Below are 15,796 nucleotides of genomic sequence, written 5' to 3'. Positions count from 1 at the left end.
AGCCACTCAGACATCCTGTGTGGGGTCTTCCTAAGCATGGAGACCTGGGAAATTTTATAGATCACATGGCTACAAAGCTGGCTCTACTGGCACAGCTCTGACCACAGATCATATTTTGGCATCCAGCAGCTTACAAAAAGAAAGAAAGGAGGAAAGTCACATCTATTAATAAGATTACATGCTTTACATGTGTTATCTCATTTAATCATCAACTCTCTGGCATATTCCCATCCCTATGAGAGGATGAAGAAACTGAGGCTCACAGAAGTAAAATGACTTGCCTATAAACACAAAACTAAGAAAAAAAATGGAGAAAACAGAATTTGCACTCAAGTCTTTTTTACTCCAAATGTTAAGCATTTTCCACCCTCCCATACTGGCTACAAGGAGAGAAGAAAGTAGTTGACCTTGAAAGGAAAATATGATGCCAGACCCTTAAATGCAATTGTGACTTTCAGACTTCATTAAAAGTGTAAGAAGAAAATGAGTGACTTCCTAGCACCATGTGTTTGCAATCCTTGGGAAGTTCCCATTTGCAGCCTGGGAGACATTGGATTACCATTATGCAGTGTTCTACATCATGAATCCTGATGACATGGCAGAAAGGAGTGGCAATTTTTCAGTGCTTTTAGGATATACTTGTGATTGCTTTCAAAGATTGCAGTTTTCAAGTTCCAGTCCTTATTCTACATAGCATAAGTAAGACCCTGGGCAGTGCTCAAGCCCTGGTGAATAATCTATCCAAGCTACATACAGTCTTACAAATTCAAGTTTAAGAGAAAAGACTATGTGCAGGGAGCCAGGAGTCTTGTGCTCCAGTCCTAATACGTTAGCTCTGTTTCCTCCCTTAGCTTTGGTTTTCCATTTAATCAACAGAAACTGGACTAGATGATCTTAGTGGCCTCTCCAACTTAAATATTCCCTGGTGGCTTCTTTATAAACCTCTCTATCCCTGCTTCTCCCTCACTGTGGGCTTCCTTGTGGTCACAGGGTCCAGAGACTGTAGGGACAGATTGGGATAGAGATTCAATTGCAGTCACACTACTCTGCAGAAACTTTCTTCTACCAGAATAATTTATTGGTTTAGTCCTTAAGACCGGTTTCCCCAGATATGGCTTCTAGAAAGATTCAGTTCCTTTTTATATTTGGTTTCTGACTAAAGCTTGGGGTGGAGCCAGGATTGCCCTGTGGGCATTTTCCTAGGGAGGGACTCCCTTCTTTCTACTAACTCCACAGAGATTGAATAAATTCATCTGCCCACTCTTTTCTTCCCCTCACCTATCAGTAATCTACTGGCTTTTTAACAGAGGCCTTCTGGAGACAATGTTTTTACCTAAAGTACTAATTGATAGTGGTCGCTTTGAACCATATAGTATGTCCATGAAAGAGAGCATTAGGACCCAGGAGGACCTGAAAATCATGCCATCTATGCAGAAGACCTGAATTAGAGTAAAAACATTAGGATCCTCCAAATTACTCTTCACCTCACAAGCACAAAGCATGCTGGGAAGGGCCCACTGTACAGCAACAGCACACAGGGAACTTTCTTCTAAGTCTGTTGTCCAACCAAAAGACACACAATTCTCTCATTTTGGATGTTTTTTGACTTGGCTAAACCTATTAAGGGGGAAGAGGAAGAAGAGAGTTGGGTGAGGAGATCTGTTAGTCAGTACTGGAGTCTCACACTATAGACACATTCATTTATTTACTCAGTACTGGAATAGAAAGAACAACGGAATTTTGAGTCAGAGTCATTGTGTCTTGGACTGTAGGTTTTAGTCTGTGAGTTATAGACCGACCTCTATAAATCATTAATTATATGTCTTTGAAAAATCATGCACAGCCTTCTGGAACCTCAGTCACTACATCATATTTAGGTATTCCTGGGCAGGCACGTACCCAAGGAATTGTGTTTTTCTTCAGTGTGAGATAAGTAATTTGACAGAAGTACAAAGTGATGTCAAAAGAGTGTGACTGTTCCAGGGCAGGGGGTAAGGAGGTAGTTCTTGGAAAAGTAGGATTTTAGCTAGATTTTAAAAGATAGAGAAAATAATTATTCTCATTGTCTCTGAAAAGCTTTCTCTGACGACCCTTCTCCCAGTGAAAATAATTGCTCCCTGCAGTGCTTGTCTCTAGTGTTCAAAACCTGTTCATACCATAACTTATGTGTCTATATCTCCCAGGAGACCAAAGCTGCCAAAAGTAGGAATCATGTCTGACCCCTTCCTTTCTTTACAGTGCCAGACATGAGATAGTTACCCCAGAACTGCAAGTTGAATAAATGAATGTGAAAGTGCATTTAGCAAAGAAAGAATCCTTATAGCCCAAGTTACCCACATTCCTTAGCTTACCTTATCTCCATGAAGGCCTCCCTTTAACTTCAAGTTTATTTCCCTGCTCATTTAATCCCACCTCTTATTGGAAGCCTGTCAAGAAAGGCTCCAAGAACAATTGCAAAGCTGAAGCCACTTCTTGTGCAAGAGGCCAGTATATACACACTCCACCTTAACCCCGGTGGTTCCTTGTACATATGATTGCACTGGAGCTTCCTCTGAAAAGAAATCAAAGGTTGATGCAATCTATAGGGAACCACCTGCCAGGATGGAAAAACTTCATATATACTTGGGCCTGGAGACAGGATATTTACCGTGATGTTCCCCACAAGTCCAGTGACATTGACAAGAAAAGTGACAGCAATTGACCTACCAACTACAGTTCAACTTTATTCAACAAGGATGTGTGGAGCACTTACTGGCTGCAAAGCTCTGTGCTTGGCACCAAGGGGAAAATAAATATACAAAAGGCCAGTAATATACAACTAATAGAATATGATGTGAGCTATAAATTTTCTAATAGCTACATTAAAATTTGAAAAATAAATAGGTGAAAGTAATTTTGATAATAGATTTTATTTAACCCAATGCATCCAAAATATTATCTTAACCTATAAGCAATGTAAAAATGTATTAAAGAGATATTTTACATTCTTTGAAATGTAATGTGCATTTTATACTTACAGTACATCACAATTTGGACTAGCCATGTTTCCAGTCCAATTGCCACATGTAGCTAGTAGCTAATTGGACAGCACATGTATAAAATATGGTCCCTTCCCTCAAGGAATTTACAGCCTAGTCTAGGAGCCAGAATAATAAATAAGTATGTACAAGTAACAGCTACTATAGTGAAGGTGCACGTATGGAAAAAAGAACTTCACCGGAAGTTAAGAGTCTGGGCTACAGTCTTTCCTCTGTCACTGGTTCTTTGTGTTATGTTGAGTAAATCCCCCTCTTTCTATGGGCCTCCATATTTCCATCTATCCAATGAGACTGGACTAGATTTTTTTCATTGAACAAATATATGTTGAATGTTTTCTAAGTATCAAGGCATGGCACAAGGCACTCAGGATACAGAGATGAACAAGGCACATAACAATGCTTGCTTTCTTGATATTTGCAATGTAGTTGAAAGTAGTTATTAAACAAACAGTTGTGAGTAAATATGACAAGAAAATGAGAAGAACAGAGAGCTGGGAAAACATGTGACAAGAAAAACATAATCCACCAGGCTTGGATAGGTCAAGTAAACCTCTCAAAAGAAGTAATCTTTGATGGCTGTCTGCAGAATGAGAAGAAGTGAACCACGTGAATAATTGGTGAACTATCATTCCAAGCAGAAGAAGCAGAATATGTAAAGACTCTGTGATGGCAAAGAATGTGTTATATTCCAGGAATACAAGGAGACTCAAGTGGCCTAGAATTAAGTGAGCAAAGGAAAGAATAACTCAAAAGAACAGTAGTAGAGAGGTAAGCAGGGGGCCAAAGTGGGAAACATCTTATAAACTACGTTGAGGGTTTGAAATGTATCCAATGAGTCATGGATAGCCAGAGAAGGTACAGATGATGCAGTGTTCTTTCATCTCTAAGATAAGAAAATAGAAACTAGAACTAGAATGCTAGAACTTGGTTTAGCATTGATTTAGAAGACAGTTAATTCCTACATACTTCTCTCTAGGGTTAGTTACCATGACACTTTTCCTTAATGTTCTTGTCCTATATTTGCATATATCTGTTTCTATAGGCTCATCTAAAGAGTGTCAACCACCATAATTTGTATGGCAATAAGTAGTTTAGAATCCCCAATTTATAACCTGAACTTCTCTAACCGAAAAGCAGATACTATGATGTAGATGGTTAAATATCTCTTACTGTTAAAGAATGTCACAACTATGTTAAGTGGGAAATAAAAATATCAAAAATGCTCAAAATGGGCTCTTGCCTGGTTACAAGTATTTCAGGTCATCCTGTGAGACCTTGTGACAAAGGATTGAGCTTGCAATTCAAAGACCTGACTTTACAATTTACCACTTTCCAGCTGTAGGGGCTTAGGTAAATTACTAATATTTTTGACTATCCATTTCCCTATTTCAAAATTGAGGCAAGAAATAGGTACCTCATGGGATTTTAGGAAAGGGATATACCTGAGAACTTTTGTCAAAACTAAATAATACAAGTTAAGAACCCCAAAGACTACAGATTTCACAATAAGGGACACTGCTCCTCTATTCTCAGTTCTAGGAAGAATAAGAAGCAAAAAAAAAATGGAAGTGAAAAGGGTTTTTTTTAGTGTTTATTATACTAAATATTCTCATATCCATTATATCACTTATTCTTCTCAATAACCCTATAGAATAGGAATCATTCCCATGTCAAAAATTAGGGCACAGAAATTCAAAGACATTAAGTAATTTCCCCCAAAGTCCCATATTTACTGAGATTCAGACTTTTATTGGCTATACCCCTAAAAGGCATGAGAGGGGCTACTCAAGAACTCAACATTTCCTTTGGCTCCTTAAAAACTTACAGGCCAGCCACTCCCTCAGCCTTATAGAAAAAGGAGTCATTCCATGAGATTACAAGCTCTATGAGAGCAACAACAATGTCTGTTATGCCCAATTTTTTATTAAGTTGCTATTTTTTTCTAACTTGATTTTGGGAGTTCTTTACATATTAGAGAAATTTTTATTTATTTTTTTAATAATAAATTTATTTTTTATTGGTGTTCAATTTGTCAACACACAGAATAACACCTAGTGCTCATCCCGTCAAATGACCCCCTCAGTGCCCATTACCCATTCACCCCCAACCCCGGCCCTCCTCCCCTTCCACCACCACTAGTTCCTTTCCCAGAGTTAGGAGTCTTCCATGTTCTGCTCACTTTCTGATATTTCCTACCCATTTCTTCTACCTTCCCCTCTATTCCCTTTCACTATTCCCTTTCCCTTTCATATTCCCCAAATGAATGAGACCATATAATGTCTGTCCTTCTCTGATTGACTTATTTCACTCAGCATAATACCCTCCAGTTCCATCCACGTCGAAGCAAATGGTGGGTATTTGTCATTTCTAATGGCTAAGTAATATTCCATTGTATACATAAACCACATCTTCTTTATCCATTCATCTTTTGATGGACACCGAGGCTCCTTCCAGAGTTTGGCTATTCTGAACATTGCTGCTATAAACATCGGGGTGCAGGTGTTCCGGCTTCTCACTGCATCTGTATCTTTGGGGTAAATCCCCAACAGTGCAATTTCCCTTTGTATATTATAAGAATTGCAAATATTTCCACTAGTTCATTTGCCTTTTGACTTTGCTTCTAGAATATTATATTTTTGTTTATTGCCAGTGTCTTCTACCAAGCTCTTTAAGGGCAGCGATTTTAATTTATTTGCAATATTCCTAATGACTAGAAATATGCCTTGTTTATAGTAGGTACTCAATAAAACTTTATTGATGAAATATAATTCCTCCTGTTGCACAGGCCTGAAAATGAGGTGACAACTAAATACTGAATGCCATAGTCCTCCTTTCACCCTGGTTCCTGATGACCTGGAACCTGAAATGAACTAGAATTAAAGACTCATTGAAAAAAGACCTAACAAAGAGTATCAGGAGACCTGAGTTTCAGGCCCAGCTGTGCCATGCCTTGTTGTATGGCATTGGGAAAGTCCCTTCTTTGCTCTAGATGGTATTTATTTTTTTAAAGATTTTATTTATTTATTCATGAGACACACACAGAGAGAAGCAGAGACATAGGCAGAGGGAAAGGGAGGCTGCATGCAGGGAGCCCAATATGGGACTCGATCCCGGGACTCCAGGATCACACCCTGAGCCAAAGACAGATGCTCAACCACTGAAAAAGACTCCACCAAAAAGAAGAACTGCAGACCAAAATCCCTGATGAAGACAGATGTAAAAATTCTCAACAAGATACTAGCCAATAGGATCCAACAGTACAATAAGAAAATTATTCACCATGACCAAGTAGGATTTATCCCCGGGACACAAGGCTGGTTCAACACTTGTAAAACCATCAATGTGATTCATCATATCAGCAAGAGAATAACCAAGAACCATATGATCCTCTCATTAGATGCAGAGAAAGCATTTGACAAAATACAGCATCCATTCCTGATCAAAACACTTCAGAGTGTAGGGATAGGGGGAACATTCCTCAACATGTTAAAAGCCATTTAAGAAAAGCCCACAGCAAATATCATTCTCAATGGGGAAGCACTGGGAGCCTTTCCCCTAAGATCAGGAACAAGACAGGGATGTCCACTCTCACCACTGCTGTTCAACATAGTTCTGGAAGTCCTAGCCTCACAATCAGACAACAAAAAGACATTAAAGGCATTCAAATTGGCAAAGAAGAAGTCAAACTCTCCCTCTTCGCCGATGACATGATACTCTACATAGAAAACCCAAAAGCCTCCACCCCAAGATTGCTAGAACTCATACAGCAATTTGGCAGTGTGGCAGGATACAAAATCAATGCCCAGAAGTCAGTGGCATTTCTATACACTAACAATGAGACTGAAGAAAGAGAAATTAAGGAGTCAATCCCATTTACAATGGCATCCAAAAGCATAAGATACCTAGGAATAAACCTAACCAAAGAGGTAAAGGATCTATACCCTAAAAACTATAGAACCCTTCTGAAAGACATTGAGGAAGACACAAAGAGAAGGAGAAATATTCCATGCTTATGGATTGGCAGAATTAGTATTGTGAAAATGTCAATGTTACGCAGGGCAATTTACACGTTTAATGCAATCCCTATCAAAATACCATGGACTTTCTTCAGAGAGTTAGAACAAATTATTTTAAGATTTGTGTGGAATCAGAAAAGACCCCGAATAGCCAGGGAAATTTACAAAAGAAAACCATAGCTGGGGGCATCACAATGCGAGATTTCAGGTTGCACTACAAAGCTGTGGTCATCAATACAGTGTGGTACTGGCACAAAAACAGACACATGGATCAACGGAACAGAATAGAGAATCCAGAAGTGGACCCTCAACTTTTTGGTCAACTAATATTTGATAAAGGAGGAAAGACTATCCACTGGAAGAAAGACAGTCTCTTCAATAAATGGTGCTGGGAAAATTGGACATCCCCATGCAGAAGAATGAAACTAGACCACTCTCTTGCACCATACACAAAGAGAAACTCAAAATGGATGAGAGATCTAAATGTGAGACAAGATTCCATCAAAATCCTAGAGGAGAACACAGGCAACACCCTTTTTGAACTCGGCCACAGTAACTTCTTGCAAGATACATCCATGAAGACAAGAGAAACAAAAGTAAAAATGAACTATTGGGACTTCATCAAGAACAAAAGCTTCTGCACAGTAAAAGAAACAGTCAACAAAACTAAAAGACAACCTACAGAATGGGAGAAGATATTTGCAAATGACCTATCAGATAAAGGGCTAGTATCCAAGATCTATAAAGAACTTATTAAACTCAACAGCAAAGAAACAAACAATCCAATCCTGAAATGGGCAAAAGACATGAACAGAAATCTCATGGAGGAAGACAGAGACATGGCCAACAAGCACATGAGAAAATGCTCCACATTACTGGCCAACAGGGAAATACAAATTAAAACCACAATGAGATACTACCCCCCCCCCCGTGAGAATGGGGAAAATTAACAAGGCAGGAAACAACAAATGTTGGAGAGGATGTGGAGAAAGGGGAACCCTCTTGCACTGTTGGTGGGAATGTGAACTGGTGCAGCCACTCTGGAAAACTGTGTGGAGGTTCCTCAAAGAGTTAAAAATAGACCCGCCCTACCACCGAGCAATTGCACTGCTGGGGATTTACCCCAAAGATACAGATGCAATGAAATGCCGGGACACCTGCACCCCGATGTTCATAGCAGCAAAGTCCACAATAGCCAAACTCTGGAAGGAGCCTCGGTGTCCACTGAAAGATGAATGGATAAAGAAGATGTGGTTTATGTATACAATGGAATATTCCTCAGCCATTAGAAACAACAAATACCCACCATTTGCTTCGACGTGGATGGAACTGGAGGGAATTATGCTGAGTGAAATAAGTCAGTCGAAGGACAAACATTAAGTGGTCTCATTCATTTGGGGCATATAAACAATAGTGCAATGGAATAAAGGGGAAAAGAGAAAAAATGAGTGGGAAATATCAGAAAGGGAGACAGAACATGAGAGACTCCTAACCCTGGAAACCAAACAAGGGGTTGTAGAAAGGGAGGTGGGCGGGGGGTGGGAGTGACTGGGTGATGGGCACTGAGGGCAGCACTTGATGGCATGAGCACTAGGTGTTATTCTATATGTGGGCAAATTGAACACCAATAAAAATAAATATATAAATAAATAAATAAATCCAAAAAAATGGAAATTAAAAAAGTAAATAAATAAATAAATAAATAATGAATACAAGAATATTAATTCAAAGGGACACATGCATCCATATATCTATAGCAGCATTATTTACATTAGCCAAGATAGGGAAGCAGTGAGGTGTCCATTGATTGATGAATAGATAAAGAGTATGTGATATATATATATCACATATATATATTTATATATATATATATATGAATATCACTCAGGATAAATAAGAAATTTTATTTACAAAAACATGGATGGAGCTACAGAGTATAATGCTAAGTGAGAAGTCATAGAATGACAAATATCATATAATTTCACTCACATGTGGACTTTAAGAAACAAAACAAGCAAAGAAAAAGAGAGAAAGAATAGAAATACAAGGCAAGAAACAGACTCTTAACTATAGAAAACAAACTGATGGTTATCAGAGGGGAAGTGGTGAGGGGATGGGTGAAACAGGAGGAGGGGATTAAGGAGGGCACTTGTTTTTGTTTTTGTTTTTAAGGAGGGCACTTGTGATGAGCACTGGGTGATTATGGAATTGTTGAATCACCATGTTGTCCACCTGAAACTAATAATTCTGTATGTTAAGTATACTGGAATTAAAAGAAAATAACAAAAAAGTGAACTTTTAGCAGGAGATTTCTAAGGTTGCAACAAGTGCCCTTCCTGCATACTACACTACCTCTAGATGACTATCAACCTTCCAGATGACTGAACTGTTCACACTCCTTCTGATTTTTTTTTTACTTCCAAGCCTTTTTAAAAGAATTTTGTTTTAAATTCTAGCATAGTTAACATACAGTGTTATATTAATTTCAGGTATACAACATAGTGATTCAACAATTCCATGCATCACCCAGTACTCATCACTACAGGTGCCCTCCTTAATCCACATCACCTATTTCACCCATCCCCCCACCCTACCTCCAAGCCTGTGAACTTCCCTACAACTTATGACTGACCCCTTCTTATCACTCAGAACTTAGCTTAAAATATCCTCTTTGTGGAATGGCTTCCCTTTCAATCCCAGCTAAAGTATCTCTCCTTACCTATTTTCCCTTACACAGTTAGAACCCTACTGATTTCCTTCATAATACTTCCTACCATTTGGAGTAATTTATGTTTTGGTCAATTTACATGCTTATTGCTGGTCATCTCCCTAGTTCTGGACACTACATTTTGTGATTGAGAGCTCTGTAAGATAAACAAGTACTGTGTTTCATTCATAGATATATTAGCCTAGCATAGTACCTGGCACATGATAGGAGATATTAAATAATTTTAGTGAGTAAATGACTAGTGCCCTGATACAAAATAAATCAGGATGAGAAGAGATGATGTTACTGGCTTCAATTTTATGATTATGCTGAAACAGAATCTGAAGACATGGAAAGGCCAAATAATAATAAGGTTAAGTTGAATGGACATCAAGCTCTAGTAATAGCAGTGCTCAGGTTCTGGCCATGGAAGGACCATTAGGTAAGGGCAATTGATCAGTAGAGTAGGGAAAGAAGATGGCTCATGGCCCATATCTCTAGGCCTTTGACATCCTCAAGTGTAAAACAGAAGTCATAATCTTTGACCTGCCTAAATTACTGAACTATTGTCAGATCTGATGTAATAGATGTGAAGGAAGAAAGTAGGATGGGGAGGGAACCCATGAGTGGGTGGCTTATCTGCCACCACCCCTAGCCCAGGCTTGGCCTAATGTAGCTTATGTAACCATGTCCCCAGCCTTTAAATTGCAGAGTCATTGTAAAAGGGAAGTCCCAGCAGCAACAGTCTGGACTTGTAGCCCATACCTCTGCAGTTGCTCAAGAATGACAGTTGGCTTTTGCATCAGTCCCTCTGTACCATTCTGCCCCCAACCTCACCCCCCTCCATACTACCTCCCCAAAATCTGTGTGGCAATTTACAGCCTGGCATTTCCCCACCACTGTGGCAATGTTCTGATCTTCCAAAGTCTCAGGAACCCTAGAGTGGTTATGGGGGTGAGAGGAACCAGGTTTTTTGTACTCCTCAACATTAGACCTGATCTAACTGGGAACATGTCTATGAGGCCATCCTATGTTCCCTTCAACTACTAACATTTTGGGGGGGGTTAGGTTAATTTGACAACCTGCATTGGTCTTTTTAGGGCTCCGTGTTGGAAATGTGGCTTAGATCAGTTCAGAATCCCATAACTGGTAAAACAGGCTAGAAGTTTAGGCTGAGTTGTACTTAGCTCTACCTCACTCCTCTCTTGTCATCTTAATCACAGGAATCATTTTGGATGGGAAGGGGAAGACACTCATACTTAGCAAGTCCTTTTCCAATTCTTTAATTTATTCATTTAACAGACATATGAGTATTTACTTTGAGCTAAGACCCTGTCTAATGGGGAAGATAGCCAAATAAACCAACTTCCAACTAGCCCAATGTACTCATTACTATGATATGTTCAAGGGTAATATGTAATATGTTATGTTTAAGCTACAGTGGCAAAACAGGAGTTATTAACTTACTGAGGAGAGTAGGAATAGTTTCACAAAGAAGATTTTAACTGAGATGTGAAAGACAAATAAGAGGATAGAAAGCAGTTTACACGTAGGGCTGAAGAAAAAGGCATCATATGCACTCTAAAAGAGTATCCTATGCCAGCATGTGCAAATATGTGGATATATAAAACAGGTACATTTGGATGATTAAAATTCTATATGATTTGAATGCAAGATTTAGGTTGAGGAGTGACAGGAGATAAAACTGAATAGATGTATAGGTCCACATTGCTGAAGACCTTGAATGTCATGCTGAGTTTAGAATTCATCTCCAAAACAATGGAAAGTAATTTAAGAGAATGCTAAAATCCATTTAGCACCTCCCCAAAGTATATCTTATGAACCTAGATTTCAACAACCAGTCTGAAAAATGTGCATGTTGTTATGGGAGCAATAGGATCAAATTTTTCGACCTGAAGTTATCCTGGGAAATCTGAAATCTATGTCTACAATATTTATGATTAATATTGCCTAAAGATAGAACTGTTCATTTCTATTTCTGAATTAAAGATCTATACTGAGGGGCTTGGGTAGCTCAATCAGTAAGGCATATGCCTTCAGCTCAGGTCATGATCTCAGGGTCCTGGCATCAAGCCCTGCATGGGCTCCCTGCTCATTAGGGAGTCTGATTCTCCCTCTCTTCTGCTCTTCCCCCTTGGTCCTTCTTTCTCTCTCACAAATAAAATAAAAAATAAAAGTCTTTAAAGATCTATAAATATAAACCAAATTCTCATTTTGCTTATTCCTAGAAAGGAAGTCAAGAGCCCAAAGGTTTCGCAAGTGATCAAGTACTGACCAAAATGGAAAATGAATGTTCCTCAGGAAAGAAAAACAAGATTATGCTAGCAAGAGAACAATGGGTGGTTGCCAGGCAACCGTGAAATTCTAGGGGAAGAGTTGTAATTAGTAATTGCAATAAATATCCTTGATCCTTCGCACTCCATATCCTTTATCTCATAATATCTTATTCATGCATTTTAACGCATCTATTCTCTATTTATTTAAACCTGTGAGGTGGACTAGTTTAAGCCCAGCCTCTAAAGAACAGAGTAAAATGTTATTGGCTGAATTGTGTCTTCCCACCAAAATTCCTATACTGAAGTCTCCAGAATCTCAGAATGTAATTGTATTAGGAGATAGGGCCTTTAAAGAGTTGATTAACTCAATATATGGCCATTAGGATGGGCCATAATCCGATCTGACTAGTGTCCTTCTAAGAAGAGGAAATCTGGGCACAAAAAAGACACCTTGGATATGTGTATACAGAGAAAAGACCATGTGAGGATACAGTGAGAAGGTTGCCAGAAAAGAAGCTGCAGGAGAAACCAAACATGGCAACACCTTAATCTTGGAGTTCTAGCTTCCAAAACTATGAGAGAATAAATTTCTGGGTTTTTTTAAAGCAATTCAGTCTGTAATATTTTGTTATGGTCGCCTTAGAAAACTAATGCAGGCAGGGACCTTTTTTTAGTCTACTTTCCACTGATGTCTCTCTCAAAGCATCAAGAGCCCCTGGGTCAGGGGCAGCCTTATTAATAGTCTGGTAAGGTCTCTCTCCTTCTCTTTAACCATTATGACTAGGGTACCTCATGAGCAACAGAACCTAGGCACTAAGTCCAGTTTCTTGCAGCTTTTATATCAAGTCTTGACAAGGTACCAAGTGATTTTGTCATTGGAATATTTTGTTCCCTCTGTGAGGTCCCCAGAAGTGGTCAGAGACAGGAAAGATTTGTTAGGAGTAACATACGTGGGAGATCCCACCAACTTTTGGGTAAAGTCAAATGGAAAAGCAGAAAATCCCTGGATATGGATCAAGAAACCTTCTGTGTTCAGCTCTGCTCTTAACTAGTTGTGTAACTGTAAGCCCTTAGTGTCTCTAAACCTTGGCTTTCTCATAAATAAACTAGTGATAATATGTATCTCTCTGGTCTCTTATAGTGGCTAAATGAATGTAAGAGTTGATTATTATAAATTCTGGAGGAGTTAGAACTTGGACAGTCACTATGAAGGCGTGCCAAATCCCACAAGGGGCATACATTCCATCCAATCCTAGCTCTTCTACTTGTTCATGAAAAGGCCAAGTTAGACCACAGTTGATCTTGTTTGGAAACTGTCCCAAACAGAATCAACAAGAAGCATATGAGCTGGACTCTTTGTAGAAAGAGTTGAACCTGAAAAAAGAATCTGTACTGATTTAATGGGAATTGAATGTAAACCAAGTCTCCATCAAGGTACCTAAGTCTAATCTTTAGGAAGACATAACAGGAATGGAATTTGACAATTTGACTGGGTGATGGGCACTGAGAGGGGCACTTGATGGGATGAGCACTGGGTGTTATACCATATGTTGGCAAATCAAACTCCAATAATATATATATATATTTATATTTATATATATATATAAAGAAAATGTTGGCAAATCAAACTCCAATAATGTGTGTGTGTGTGTGTATATATATATATATATAAAGAAAACAGTAACCTACTCAATTATGTTGTAACTTAGCAGAAGTTACTGTTGTGTTTTCATAACAGAGGGGAGGTTGGTGGGGGAAGGGTATCTATAGAGGTTAGAGGAAAGGGAAACAAAAATAGAATGTGTCAGTGTGGCACTGACACTATCCAAGAAGAGAGGCCACTGAGTCTATGGCTCAACCTGTGCCACAGAAGCAGAAGTCTCCCAAAAGTTTGAGAGACCAATTCATACAGCTACCCTGACTCTGGGTTAATATCCCAGAAGCAAGTCTAAGCCCTTTTGCCTTATTCCTCTATTCTTCAAACTCTCTTTTGCACTAAAGTCTACTCTAATGAGTGGACTCCTCCTAGGTCATATCTTGGATGAATGGCAGATCTGGGTAACTCAGCTTTGATTATGGATAATAGGAATTAGTGCTTCTGTGTCTGATCAACTGTGGGTGAGGTTTCTGGTCTCACCAAGCTAAATCCAGACCTTGAAACTATGATGATCCCTTTCTGAGTCCCACTCTCTACCAGGGGTCATTTCTTTGTAATAACATATAACTAATTGGAGGGGCCTTCTTTGGATCAGAAGTTATTACTCAGTTCTTAATTCTTTTGTCTTCTTTGTCTCATCTCCCCAAACTTCCTTAAAACACACACACACACACACACACACACACACACACACACAAATGGAGGAGATATGGCCTAAAATTAACATGTGTAATCCAATTTAAGGATTTTGGTAGTGAGCTCAATATGTGTTGGTTGTGAGATGTGGTGGCCAAAAGTTAATGTTATCTTTGCATTGACAAAAATGCAGCTGTATTGTCTAAAACCAGGAAAGTGACAGTCTTATTCAACTTAACACTAGTCAGACCACAGAATATTTTCCCTTATGGACACCATACTCTGAGAGGAACATTCACAAATGGGACAGCCTCAGGCCCCACATTTCCCTAAATATTGTTGTGGGTTCTTACTTCCACCAGAGCAACCTTATCCTGCAAGCTCACCACAACACACCCCTGCTTGCAGCCTAGCCTCAAAGCATATCAGGAAACTCCCATCAGCCAGAAAGCCATGAGTCCTGAAGAATTTGAGGTCTTATATTTTTCTGCCTCTCAAGCATTAGGGGCTTAAAATCATGAGTCAACTCAAGTTAGAGGCATTCTATTTTGCTATAAAGCATCATAAATAATAGCCATTCAGGCCACTACCACCCATTATTGGCCAAACTATTTTCTGCTTTAGGAAGACTTTCTTAGATCCCAAGCCTATGTAGATATCTCACAGCCAAGCATGAAAAAAGTAGAAATGTGGGGGGTACAGAACAAATGAAATGGACCACTTTCCCCAAATTCTTTGAACTTTCACACATATAAACAGTTTGGAGCAGTTCTTGCTTAGTGGTTTTCCTCATTATAGATGGTGTCTATCCAATGGATTGCGGAAGTTTGATGGATCACTCTGCATTTCATGGCTCTTGACTGGAGGTGGTTTCTCACTGCAGAGTATGGTGCAGTTACAAGCATTTTTGAGCATGGTGTTACTCTTGAAAGAGTAGGTAGAAAAATGTCTGAGGTGCCCTTATCATCCTCTGTCCTTACACTGCCTGTTGATGTAGTTGATGTTCTTGCTCTAGTTGATTTTGTTGCTCTTGTTCTTAAAGATATTAATGTTCCTATTACTCTGAATTTTCTTTCTTTTTTAAAGATTTTATTTATGACAGACACAGAGAGAGAGGCAGAGACATAGGCAGAGGGAGAAGCAGGCTCCCTGCAGGGAGCCTGATGCAGGACTTGACCCCAGGACTCTGGGACCACTCCCTGAGCTGAAGGCAGACCCTCAATCATTGAGCCACCCAGGCATCCTTGCTCTGAATTCTCATGTTGCTAATATTGTTGCTTCTGCTGGTAACAATAGTGCTATAAATTCAGTAGTCCATAGTCCTACTGGATTTCCCCAAGTCACAGTTTCCCCAGTTTTTTCAGAAGGTATGTAGGTTATTCATCACATGTTTTTGTTGGCTTCCCTAGAAAGTGGCAAGTCAATGACTAGCAGTCCACTTCTAG

The 15,796-nt window shown here is 39.2% G+C and overlaps 1 protein-coding gene across 1 annotated transcript in view; it reads left to right on the top strand.

Annotated features, from left to right (window-relative positions):
- VSIG4 (V-set and immunoglobulin domain containing 4) overlaps positions 1 to 12,151 on the top strand; it is a 69,046-nt gene extending 56,895 nt beyond the window's left edge. Inside the window, exon 7 of the mRNA XM_072744870.1 lies at positions 12,011 to 12,151. Coding sequence (XP_072600971.1) covers positions 12,011 to 12,045 — 35 coding nt within the window. The 3' untranslated portion in view covers positions 12,046 to 12,151. The remainder of the gene's footprint in view (positions 1 to 12,010) is intronic.
- Positions 12,152 to 15,796: the final 3,645 nt, after the last annotated feature.

Source organism: Vulpes vulpes, chromosome X (assembly GCF_048418805.1).
Source record: "Vulpes vulpes isolate BD-2025 chromosome X, VulVul3, whole genome shotgun sequence".
Taxonomy (NCBI): domain Eukaryota; kingdom Metazoa; phylum Chordata; class Mammalia; order Carnivora; family Canidae; genus Vulpes; species Vulpes vulpes.
This window is presented reverse-complemented; position numbering and strand designations above follow the sequence as displayed.